A 13,064-nucleotide genomic window follows, 5' to 3' on the forward strand; every position below is an offset into this window, starting at 1 on the left:
TGCAAAAAGTGTTTGAAGGTTCCATCGGAGGAATCCTAATCGTCATGGGATCAATTGTTCCTCTTGCGTGTGTTTTGCATGCTGTAGTTGTCTACACCTGTCACTTAGTCAGGTCTGTCAGCACAAGTCCTCACCTTCAATGAGGCCTGTGGTAATTCATGCACCCTGAAAGAATACAATACATTGACCCCCAGTGATGACTCATCTGTGTTTGTGTCCATTAGAATCCCTCAGGTAGGTGGCTTGACAGGTTTACGGCATGAGCTACATCAATGCCTCCATTGATGTTCCTAAATCAACGTTCCTCTTTTAAATATGGTTTGTTCCATTGCCATGGTGAGTTGACATTAGTGATTGAGACAGATTTAATTGGCGTTACAGGAAACTGTTTTTTTTACTAGCCTTCAGGAGACAAAATAATCAAAAGAAGATTACTCCAGCTTTGTGGGCTGATCATTTTAACCTTACACATTATGACGGGTGTTATTCGCATCTGTTGGACATTTTAAAAGGTATGTAACCTAAAACACTTTCTAATGTTTGCCTTGCTTTTGTATGTGCGCAAATAAAGTAGTTTATGGCAACCTCTTATAATGAAGCCAGCATCACTTACAGTAAGCTGTTTCACTTACATGATGATGATTAATACTGAAACTTGGCAATTGCAGAGTAAAAGTTGCTCATAGCAATTTAATATCTTCGTTGTATCTCTTAAGTATTGACTCATTTGGGGGAACAGGATTTGGTGTTGTCCATGAGCAGCGTTATGGCATCTAAAGTGCGTATTAGCTTGAGACTTTCTTCTCGTCTTGCATCTGTGATGGCAAGCTGTTCCCTTAGCTGTGCTGGTCCTGGGTTAACAAGACACCTGTTATATCATCAGCCTCAGCCGATATGAGCAGTCATGGGGAAGGTGGACCATAGGGATATGAGATGGCTGAGTTTACCAAAGCATGTTGAATTTTCCCCAGCTTATAAAAAATCTTGAGCAATATCTGATTACATATCCTGTTGCTTTGACTCAATCCCCCTCTTTCTAGTTTATATTGATCTGTGTTTCTGTTCTGTGAATTGTTGACTTTGAAATAACTTAACTTGAGTTCTCCTTGAGTTCTCTTTGAGCAGGCTATCATTTTGAACAGGATTCAGCCATAGCTGTCCCAGTTGGAGCACAGTAGATATACAAGAAGACAAAAAAGACCAATTGCCCTTGCTCTATTTAAGAACTGCCAATCCCTAGCTGCCTGTATAGAGACAACTAGGAGCACATTTCTGCACGAGGCATCCTACAATCCAGGTTTAAGACTGATCTTCCTCATTTCCCAGTGCAGGTTGACCATGTGACTGAGCCGTCCAATAACTTGATTTGGGCAGTACAGATGTACAGAGGGAGGGAATGACCCGAACATTGATTCTCCTATGCTGAACTAAATGGGGGTAATGGATAGTGTATGAGCCAGGGTGTAGAGGAGTGTGCCATGCCGATGTTGTATGGGCTCTTAAACCCAGACAAAAGAGGCCCAGGTGTGGGGAGCTGTGGGTCGGCGCAGGCAGACGATGACTCGCCGCTTGGTATGCCACTCAGCCCAGGAATGTGCCGGTCATTATGGGCTGCTCACGCTTCACCTCTCCCGCCCGTACATGACTGGCCTGATTGTGAGGGCTGCTGAAGAAAGCCTTTGTGAGACCCCTCGGGGACCATTGGAATCAACCAAATCACCTCCAAGTCCAGAATGGAACCCTCAAGCTCAGCATTTTCCTGCCCAGCACTGTGTAGTGTTGCACTTAATTATGTATTATTGGCACCCTCTGCTAAGTGAGGAAACCTGGCAATTAAGTATGTACCAATTATCCTCAGTTTTAAGCCACATTTAAGAGGAAGGATCTCTGTCTTAAGCAAGTCTAATGGTCAGGTTTAACCACTAAGATGGTTTGGATCAAATGATAAAAAGAAATGTATTTAAGTGTGTATTTAAGTACTCATCAGACACACACTACATACATCATTTGGTTCATGTGTGCTCAGATCATCTAGAGTGAACTGCGTTACTGGGCATTTGCTTATGTCCTAAAATGTCTCTTGAGGGGATGCTCTGAAGGTCAAACGCATGCTTTCTGGTATGTAGTTTTTGGTATGCATTTTTAATGCAGCATGTATTTGAAGGTAGAAAATCAAAATGGCCCCTGTCTGGAATGCATGCTTGAAGGGTCCACTCACAATAGATCATTGTGAAAGGTTGTTTTGTAAAGCCCTCCCATCAACTTTGGGCCCAAATAATTCTTCACTAATCTTCTTGCCTGTCACCAGACCACTTGTTTGGGTGCCAAGGCAAGTTTTAATCAAAACTTTGTAGGTCAAGCTGTAATCTAAGTCTGCCCCCCCCCCCCCCACACACACACACACAGTTTCTGTTTAAGTATCGATAGGATCCAGATGCCAAAGGTGAAGACTTGTAACCTGTTGCCAGATGTTATAGAAGCAGAAATGTCACCTTTCCTACTTCTAATGTGTTGTTTGGACGAGGTGTCAATCTGTACTGTTCTTAAGAGGCTAGCAGAGCAACAGGTCACACTATTAAGAAGCTTGTTTCCATATATCAATTATTTTATTTCAATCAATTTATTTATTTATTTATTTTTTCACATTCACAACAGACTATCCAATATGGTTGCATTATATAAGGTAAGGCCAGGGTTTTAATTGTGGTGAAAACTGACAGCTGCTTAATTTGTGGTATCTGATTATATTTGTTGTCTTTATGTATCTTAAATCATGTGCTGCTGACATCCCGGCTTGGAGGAGGTCATAATGCCCATTTGCGTTTCCTAGTTACCTAGTGCTTTAGAAACCAGAGTGCCCTTCCACCAAAACTGATCAACCTGTTGCCATAGTAATGGGAGAAATGCATGTCTGCCTCACAACAGGATAGACAGAAGGAGAGTCCAGCATTTCAACCCTTCATTAGCATACAAGTCCTGAGAGCCAATGAGAAGACACAAGGTGCTGGATTACTCTAAGGGGACTGGCTCTGACAATACCCCCCTCCTTCCCTATACACCCTACAGCCTTCTTTCAGGGGTAAAACCCCCATAATCCCCAGGGAAATCTGCCCTCGGCTGAAACACACACGGGCGGCAGAAGTTAGTGCTTGCGTGTCTGTGCTATGCTGTGAGGAAATCTGTGTGTGGATAGTCTGTGGACCTGGCACTGTGCGTTTGAGGCACCAGGGTGAGGAGAGGGTCCACACGGTGGTGACCAGAACCCAGCAGTCTGCTGAAGTCTCTTTTGTCCCGGCCTGTCTTTGAAGTGTCTGTGGAATGTGGTGCCTGAGGAGGGCACTGGAGCACAGCCGTTCTCAGTACACCACTTTAGAGGCCTGCAGGTTTGTTCTGACCAACCTTGTTGTTGGGGATAAGTTCCTTAGGGACCTTCTGAGGACCTGTGGATAGAACACCTCTCTGCTGCTCCCTCCCTCCCTCAGCTCCCTCTCACACATGGGAGAGCTTGGTGAGTTGAATGTGGTCTTCTCTCCTATTTTTGGTTTTCTCAGCTAAATGTGATTTGTTTTAGAAATTGTCACATTGTTTTTGTGTATGTGTGGTGTGGCATCTGCTCACGGGTGATTCTGTAATGTCTTCTTGTGATGTCAGTGGTAGGCTATAACATATGGGGGGCTTACTAGGCCGAGTTTTGTGACCTCAATATGATTCTGGGATTGTTGCTTGTTTATTTTGTCATTCATCACAAGGCAATGCGTCATTCAGGTTAAGCCATTATCAGCAAGATTCAGCATTTCATTAGTTAAGCTGTTGAATCCCACTAGAAAAAGCCTTGTTGTGAAACAGATTACCAGCATCACCAGTCGCTGAATCTTGCTAAGATTAATACTGTAGGCATAACATCACTGAAGTATGGCCTTCTTTGCTGCTCAGAGAGCTCCGGCCTCCCCTTTTCTCAATGCTTTTTGCAAGTTGTTCGGTTGGCTATTATGTCCACAGGGTTCAGTTGTTTATTTTTGAAAGTGGCTCTGTGAAAACACAGTGAAATAAGTAGGGGTTTTCCACAGTTCACCCTTCAAAGCCCCCCCGGCCCATCCTGGCTCCTCTGATTCACTTTCCTGGCATATCTGTGCTGGCCCAGCTGTAGCCCTGACAATATGCCTAATAAAACCACCTGATTTGCATATCAATGGTGAGCGCCATGTGTGGCTAGCTCAGAGTGCCCCAGAAACAGAGTCGAAGGAGACGAGGAAGACTGAGCCTCATGTTGGCCTCTCTTTGTCTCCTAAATAGGGCTATGTTATAATCCACCGTTTTGTTTTCCACCAGTCTGTTCAAATCCTTAATGTTTGAATCAGAATATTCTTACTCCACACATAATTTGATGTGGACATTGAAACAACAGTCAGTATGCATATATTTCTGTTTTCAACCAAGTGTTTGCAACAATGGATGAATTGCCATTTGAAGGAAGCTGTTGTTTGCCAGCCTAGCCATCAGATCATTCATGGCTGAGAGACAGGGTGGATGAGGGGGAAAGACCCCTTGACCCCATTGCTTTATAGGGCATTACCGGCTGACCGAGTTCAATGAGAATTAAAGCAAAGCAAGGGTGTTGGAGCCTTACAAGCCTCACAATGCCCTCTAATGCCATGATAGCAAGTATATCTATAGGTTTGTTAGTAAGCTTATATTTTGTTAGTTTGAAAGTGCTTTCAGAGGACCTACACTTTGTAAGGCACCATTAAGTTTGGCTTTCAAGTGCAGGTATTATGACAAATATTAGGGGGCGTGAGGTGTCAGCAGGTGAAGGAAAGGAGCTCACTGCAGTGTGTCAGAACCACATACAACAAGAGCTTGAGTTGAGCTTGAGCCTGGTGACCTAAATCTAAGAACTACATGTGCTTAGTTACGGACCGGAAACCTCAGAAACAATAATACAACGTTTACTGGATATGTGTTCTTGTAAACTTGGTTACCCCCCATTGTTTGTTTCAACAAGATAGTTGAGACAAATCAAGTCACCTTATACCCACACTGTCTATGATACCTCCATAGCTTCAGTGTGCCAGTGTACGGCTAATAGTGACATAGCTGAACGTCATCAAGGTTGGAGAGGGACAGGATCTGTCTGGGAGGCAGACGACAGCTTGGCCACAAGGGTGAATCGGCTGAGCTGGTTTTGTACGAGATTCTGTGGCCTCTAAGCCCAACCCCATGCTGGGTCTCTGTTCCCTGTGGGGCCATATGGCAAAGCCTGAGCACACCAGCTCACCTCAGCCTCCGTCCATCCTGTTTTGAGATGGAGTCTGTGGAACGAAGTAGGAACTAGGAACTGTGACAGCTCCATCCTGCCTGTAGGTTGCCTGCAGCACTGAGTGCCTGTAGCAGAGTTTTGTGTCAAGAATGAAGTTTAGCATAAGCCTCTCTGAAATGTGGAAATAAGAAGCAGGATGAGCACTCACTAGTTTGACCAGGAGAGGGGGCAATGACATAGTAGATTTGCAAGCACAAATTACTTTGTCATTTGTATCCCTTTTTCACAGTCAAGGACAGTCAATTTACTGTGTTGGAAATTAGTTAAAAGGGTGCCCTGAGGCTTACAAAAGTCTGTCTCTTACGCATTTTGATGTCTATTTGTATCTCTTTATTCAAAACTATTAAACACTAATGTAGTGTCTTATAGTGTCTCGTATTGTCTTATTACACAAACCTGGACACTTTTACTCATCAATGTCTCAGTTAGATTTAGTGGGATTATTTCCCCCTCAGTCGTAAGTTCAGCTATTCAGTTTGTGTGTTCCTCCCCCTGTTGCTTAGGAATATGAAAATGGTGGATATTGTAGCTCAGAAAATGCCCTCAGAGAGTGACGTACATGTGGCCAGGAGCTTTCTGACGAAGATTTTGCGAAGTTCCATGAGGTATGGTACCGTAGTTACGAATAGCACCCATTCCTTTTCTCCTCCGCTACCATCCAATCAGGCGTGTTCCCATGATCCCATTCTTCTGTTGTCTGGTGATGTCATCTACCATCCCTCCCATTCCATCTGTATCAAAGCTGCCATCACCTGTCCTCAAAAGCAAACTCCCATGATTAGTCACTTCTTACCATTACGTAGCCTGTCCCTCATTGAATTGTTTTATGGGTTAATGCCCCTAGGCATTGACCCAACACCCTTGTGTTGGTGTTTCTAGCAAAAGAAATAATAGCTCAGTTACATTTGCCTTATTTTGTGCTAATATTGCCATATGCATTGTTTCACCCTCTTCTCACCTGCATCACAGAAAGAACCGCTTTAAAGGGTAGGTTTCAATTGCATGAGTGTCAGTCTTGTTCATTCTAAGACCTTTTAACCATGAAGTCATTCTTTTGGCATTTGAGGTTTCCATATTAGTCGTGGATATGTTGCACTATGGCGTAAGTTCTTAAAACTATTCGTATTTCCTCTGCCTTGATCATATTACAATGGAAATATTGTATTGCTAATGTGATGTGTTTGCACTGACTGTTGTATTATGCACACAAATGGAGGTACATGCATCTCAGTTTCCAATAAGGAGTTGCTGTCTAATCCAGTGCTGTGTTCTTGCCCTCTCTTCAGGAGAAATGAACCCGTAAGCAGGCCTCACTCGTGGCACTCCACCAAGTTCAACGAGAGCCAATCACAGACTGCCAAAACTCAGTCTCCACCCACGCCAGTCTGGCAAACAAGATATGATGCAAGGTAACTCAAGAACAAACTGGCAACTTATTTTCCTTTAAAATCAAGTTATTTGATATACTCTCCTGTGTATGATTGAAATAAGGTTGTTGGGTCAAGTTGCCCCTTTACCTGTGTAGTAACTCGGTAATAAGTAGTAGCAACAATATTGTATAAACATGCTATTACACAGTGAATAAGAAATTGGTATGCAATTGCATAATAATGCTAATACAATGTTACTCGGGTAATTACAGTGTTGGTACACAGGTATCGGGGCAACTTTATGTAAAGTATTGCCGGTTGTTGTGCTGTGTATCCAGTTGAACAGGACACTCCTCTGTTTCTTCCCCCAGTTCATCCTCTACTGATCTCACGACTGGCTGGGACCAGACAAACCTGCGCAGAGTGTCTGACCAGTTCAGCTCTTTGGGCAGTATGGACAGTCTAGAGCATGTCTCACACGCGTACCCTCCAGGTTGTCTCTCTCCAGCCAAGTCCAACAACAGTGTGGAGCACCTGGGAGGAGGCAAGCGGGACTCGGCCTACAGCTCCTTCTCCACAAGCTCTGGGACACCAGACTACACCCTGTCTAAGAGCAACGCTGCCTCCATGGAGAACATGCTCTATAAAGTTAGCCAGTGGGACTCAGGAGGTAGGCATAGTAATGGCAGGCATAGCCAGAGCCTTAGTGAGGGAATCAAGCAGGATGAGCGGCCAGGGTACCTGCAGCTTCCTGGGGGGAGCACAGGCCGGGAGAGCCCCAGAACCGATGAGCAGCCAGGCTTCCGCCACTCCAGCTCTGGTAGGGTCAACTTTGGGCCCGTTTGGCATGTTCCTGAAAAGAAGAAGACCACTTCTCCCTCTCCTCCCCCACCCCCACCCCCAGTACGCAGTGACAGTTTTGCTGCAACCAAGGTTCATGAAAAAGGGCTCATCACAGCCTATCCTGAGGGGCCTGGTGCTCACGTCCATCCCAAGTTCCATGGGAAAGGAATAGACAAAGGTTTAGAGGCCTCTGATAACACCCAATGCACCAATGAAGGTCGGCTTAGTCATAACCTACCCCCCAAGAATGACATTGTTAACCCATACATTCCAGCAGATAACTCTAATCACAACCAGCTGAACACAAACAAGCTGTATTCCCTATCCACTACTGATGTTAGGCTAGCCCAGCCTCCCTATGCTCATGTGCCCTACCATCAAAGGCAGTACAGCGATGAAAGCACTTTGTACTCGCAACCCAGGGCCACGTCCATACCAAAACCACAGAACATAAGTGGCTACTACAGCAGCATGCAGGAGCTACCCACCAACAACCAGCTCTACAGCCAGAATCAGGGAAGGACCCCCAGCACCTCTGTGTCCAGCACTGCCATCGACCAAAACCCAGACAGCAGCGGACAGAGCCGATACTACTGTGTCACGGCACGGCAGCCTGGGCAAGCTGTGTCCCAGGCCCTGCTGGTGAAGGCAGATGACAGGAAAAGTGGAACTGGCAAAGAGGTAGTACAGGGTGGGAGTGACAGGACCTCACTTAGCCCCCAGATGGTCAACAAAGCAAAGTATCAGCTACCTCAACAACAGCAGCTGTACACCAACAGCAAAGACAGCAATGGATATAACAAACAGGACGATGGCCCACGTCATAAGCAACCAGCTGCAGTCACTCCCCCTGCTGTACTAGAATCTTCTATACCTAAGGCCAGCTCTGATGAGAGGGGAGGCCAGATGAGAAACGCATCACAGAATGCAGAAACCCACTACATGAGCTATCCCCCCAGCAAGCAGACTGAACAGAGGAGGTCTCTGCCTCTACAGCAGAGAGAGTTACTGCAAGACACCAGGCAGACTCAGGGGGGCAGTAAAATCTGCCCCAAGACAACCCCCATGCTCCACTCTCTATCCAAGGAGACCACAGGCCTAGGCGACAAACCCAGAGACACAAACTGTGAAGATGGGCAACAGGAGGCTCTCGACCCCTTGACTATCAAACAGGTAAGGCGGAGTGAGCGTTTTGCCACCACACTACGAAATGAGATCCAGATGAGAAGGGCCAGACTGCAGAAGAGTAATAGTGCAGCTGCCCTCAGCGGCTCCTGTGAGGCTGAAGAGGGTCCAGAGGAGGTTTGGAAGTCCAAAGAAACCTCCACCTCCGCATCCTCAGATGGTTCCTTCACCAGCACCTACAAGGACCACCTGAAGGAGGCCCAGGCTCGGGTTCTCAAAGCCACCTCTTTCAGGAGAAGAGACCTTGAACCAGTCTTATTGGAGCATCCTGGGGCTGAAGCCTTGCCTGGCTACCCGTCCTCTATCCTGGCACGTAAAGATGCCACCCAACTACCAAGTGTCTCTGAGGCTCTACCAAACAAGTCTGGGTCTGTGAGTAGTCAGGTTACCCGCATTGGAGGCCGGAAGCGTTTTTCCACAGAAAAGAAGGTGCGTTCTTACTCTGAACCAGACAAGATCAATGAGGTGGGAGTGGACGAGGACCTCTGCCCGCCTGAGAGTGCAGGCTCCTTAGGGGACCGACGGAAGTTCTTTGAGGCCACCGGTAAACCTGCCTTCCCTAAACCCATTCCCAAACAAGCCATACAAAGCTGCTCTGAAGACTCAAGAGAGGGCAAGGCCAGAGTAATGGCCCACACCAGGGATTCTGAGGACGCCCTAAGAGAGGTCAGGACTAGAGCAACACCCCCTACGGAAAATACTGAGGAGGGTCAGGAAGTGCCTTACTCTGTTCACAAGCAGGCCCTCCTGGAACAGCAGAGACTTGGCACCTTCGCCGAGTACGAGGCGACATGGAACATACAGAATAGGCCCCCAGAAACAAAAGCCTCTGGACGATACCGCTCAGCTGATAACATCCTGGACCCAGGAGCAGAGGAGCGGACTAAGCCCACCTGTGTCCACGAGAGGTCTCGTTCCTCCCCTTCTGCTGACTTCTATGGCCAGGTGAGGCCACATGTCATTATCCAGGATCTAAAAAAAAATAACAGTTTTTCTCAAATGTAAAAATTGTTCTTTCAGTGTTTCATTTTCATTTTAGAGATTGCAATGAGCAAGCAAACACCTTTATGACTTTTGCCATGAACTATAGCACATTAAGTTGAAGTGTAGATATGCTCTAAAGGTGACTTAATTTGCCTTGTTTAGACAATGAGTAATGGAGGCACCAAGGAAGTAGTCAAGTAAATATTCATCCAGGGTTGCTCATAAAGGCACACCCTCAGACAAAGGAGGTAGAGAATGAGAAATAAAGGGTATGACTACTTAAAAACCTTATTGTTTTGTCTTTGTAGAATCAGTAGCCAAAACATGAGGTTGTTGTGTTACTGAAGATTGAACAAGGGCTTGATGTTTCAATGTTGAGGATTGCTGGTCTGTTTGGGCATAAGGAATATATGTGTATGTTCTACCATTCTCACAGAACATCCCAGTTCTGGGGAGGAAGTCTTCAGATTATTCCCAACCGGAGCAAAAAGATGCTGAACAGGACAATACTGCCTTGAGGTGAGGATTTCTTATTTGATATTCCTATAGTCATTCTGTACATTACGATCTATATATTGTTTTCATAAGCAATTCTGAGGTTTTTTTATTCTGATGACCATCTTGAGTTAACTGGTGACAAAGGAGTCTTGATACTATTGTGAATCTTTATGACTGAGCCTCTGATTGTCAGTAAATCTTTGAAATATGCTAATGTATCTAACAGTCATAGAGTTTTTCTCTTTGAGTGAAATCCTGCTAATGCTAATGTCTGTGATTATGAGCCTCCATCAGTGGAGGAATCCATCCCCAGGGGCAGCTGGGTCAGAGAGGAACAGTGTGTTCTTTATGATCACTCTCGGCACACTAGTGGCATGGCCCCTACCCAGCTGTGACAACATGGGCATATTCTCTGGTTAGGCTTTGTGTTAGTAGGGGAGGCTTTCTGGTGTAGGCGTGCGCATGCGCGTGCGTGCGTGCATGTGTGACTGTAAAACAGAGGAGGTGTCTCATCAGCTCTCTACTAGATTACCACAGGGTTTTCAGTTCAGTTGGACAAACTGAAATCATAGCCATCCATGCTACTGATATGGATTTGAAACTTCTTAGGAATTTCTGTTTTCCAGATGTGCTACCAAACATTTTTGTCTTTAAATCTTTTTATGACCTGTGATACAATGCCTTTGGTATCCTTTCAAGTATTCTTATGATATGCTGTGAGGGTAGGGTGACCGTAAAAGTTAAGTTGGTGAAAATCTGCAAATCTGTAGCCCCCTCTGAATAGGATAACATGTCTGTTCCCTGTTAGAAGTAGAAAATGCTTTTTGTGCTACTCTAGGGTTGAATAATGTATGAGATTGGCAGAAACCTTGGGATCTACAGCTGTATGTTAGTCATTAAACCTCGGGTAGAAGACCACACTAACTATAGTGCTGTGGGATACACATCTTTCTGCCATCTCAAGTCACCCAAAACACGATGACGAAATCAAGCTCAGCGTTAGTAAGCTTGTATGAAATTTGGAAAAAGCTAGCTCTTACTCTTTTATGGAGACCATAAGGGCAGGTTCCAGTGCTGCTGTTGATCTTGTATTTCTATTTTCCTAGTCAGTACACTGTAAGTCAATGTCACAATGTGTGTTGGACCAGATTTGCCTCCATGCCCACTGTTTGTTCTGTGGGCAGGGCCACAGTTCACAGTACGTGGGAAATGGAATGGTTATTTGCTGATTAATTCATGTGACACAGTGTTGTATCTGTGGAGGATTAAGACCAAACATGTTTTTCTTCTTCTTAAAAGAGGCAGGATATTTAAGTTTCTCATTTTGATTAGTCTCAGAGGTATTTTTTATTCAAGTATAACATTTGAAATGTTAGGTTTTCTTCCCATAGGCCTCCTCTTACGCCTGAAGCTAAATCTTGTGCCTTTCTTACTTTCACTCCTTCCCTTAAAAGTAAGGTGCCACAATAAATAGAATAAGCATGGTGCTTGCAAAACCCTGCATCTCTGTGACATGCAAATACTGCCTGTTGAAATGACCCTCCTGAGTTTTGCATGTTTTCAGTGTGCATCAATAGCATGTTTGCTGATTGGGGGGGGGGGTATCCTCCAATGGATTACTCCAGCATTATGACCAGTCACACTGCCCATTCAATGCTTAATCAAATCAGTGGAGTTTAAATGGTATAATGCTGACGTTGTATCAGAAAATCTATATTATTTTATCCAAGAGAAAACAATGATTCTGGTCATTTCAACCCATACATTTCATAACTAACCAGCTGAACTGTAATATGATCCCAACCAGTTTTTCTGGTATCTCAAATTGCTAAACTACTTTGTGAAACCGATTGCGAGGTGATGGATATCTTGTCTTCTTGAGCAACCTCATTGAATAGATAATACCACGTAACACCCACATTTGCATCACAAACTGCTGTGTTATGGAGATCAATGAGAACCCAGACAGATGAGCTAAGTAATGCCCCACCTAGGTGAGGTTACTGATACCTGTGTAAGGATCCATGCAGGTGCCACCTGTCGCAGTGCTCTGAGAGGTTCAGGTTAGCACAGGGCTCTGCCACTTTATCCACTACACTATGAGGCAGCCAGAGTCAGAGCTCCAACCACGGTGAGTTGGTAGATTAAAGCAAACATACTTTTTTCTCTCGAATTTAGACATTAATCCCGATTACAATACAAGTATTTGGTAGATTGCATCCATGCCCATTGTTGGGGTTTGACTTCTTGATTTGTGATTTGTGATGTAAAGAAATGCTGTTAGAGAGATTGAGCTACTTTATATGATCTGGTGTAGCTTTGTCAGATTGTCACCCACATATTCATAATGAAAGTAACTGTACAAATATGCAGTTTAGGTAAACTTGTGTAGCAGTACTTGATGTTCTTGTTATACATGTTATAGTCTAGAGAATGCTGGTCTTACTGTTGATTATGTGTCTGTTTTAATTGTTTGGGAAAGTGGGATAATTTAGTGTTAGAAATTAAAGTGTCTTTTTTATTTACTTTGAAGCTAAAATAGTCCTGTGTTGCTATATAATTGCTGTATTTAATAACCAAGCATCTTAACACAACCATTGCTTTGTTTATTTTTGTAAATTTTTTTAACATTACCAGTGTTGATCATATACCTCTCAGTTTTAGCGCAGGTCTTTAAAGATGTCGGGTTTTAGAGAGAATTAAGATCTTAACTTGCAGACTGATAATGATGTTTAGGTGGGGCTGGGTGCTCCTCACCGTTTGGAGTTAATGGCAGTCTTTTGACACTGCCCCAAGCGGTAGACATGTCTGAGCATGTCAATGCATCCCACCCCATGCGTAGATTACACACAATCACTCTAATACAG

The 13,064-nt window shown here is 44.5% G+C and overlaps 1 protein-coding gene across 1 annotated transcript in view; it reads left to right on the forward strand.

Moving 5' to 3' along the window:
• The window catches only part of shroom2a (shroom family member 2a), a 30,922-nt gene that overhangs the window by 11,292 nt on the left and 6,566 nt on the right, over positions 1–13,064 (forward strand). The window contains exons 4-6 of the mRNA XM_083671948.1: positions 6,604–6,726; positions 7,059–9,660; positions 10,136–10,218. Of these exons, the coding sequence (XP_083528074.1) occupies positions 6,604–6,726; positions 7,059–9,660; positions 10,136–10,218 (2,808 nt within the window). The remainder of the gene's footprint in view (positions 1–6,603; positions 6,727–7,058; positions 9,661–10,135; positions 10,219–13,064) is intronic.

Source organism: Argentina silus, assembly GCF_951799395.1.
Source record: "Argentina silus genome assembly, chromosome: 6".
Lineage (NCBI taxonomy): Eukaryota > Metazoa > Chordata > Actinopteri > Argentiniformes > Argentinidae > Argentina > Argentina silus.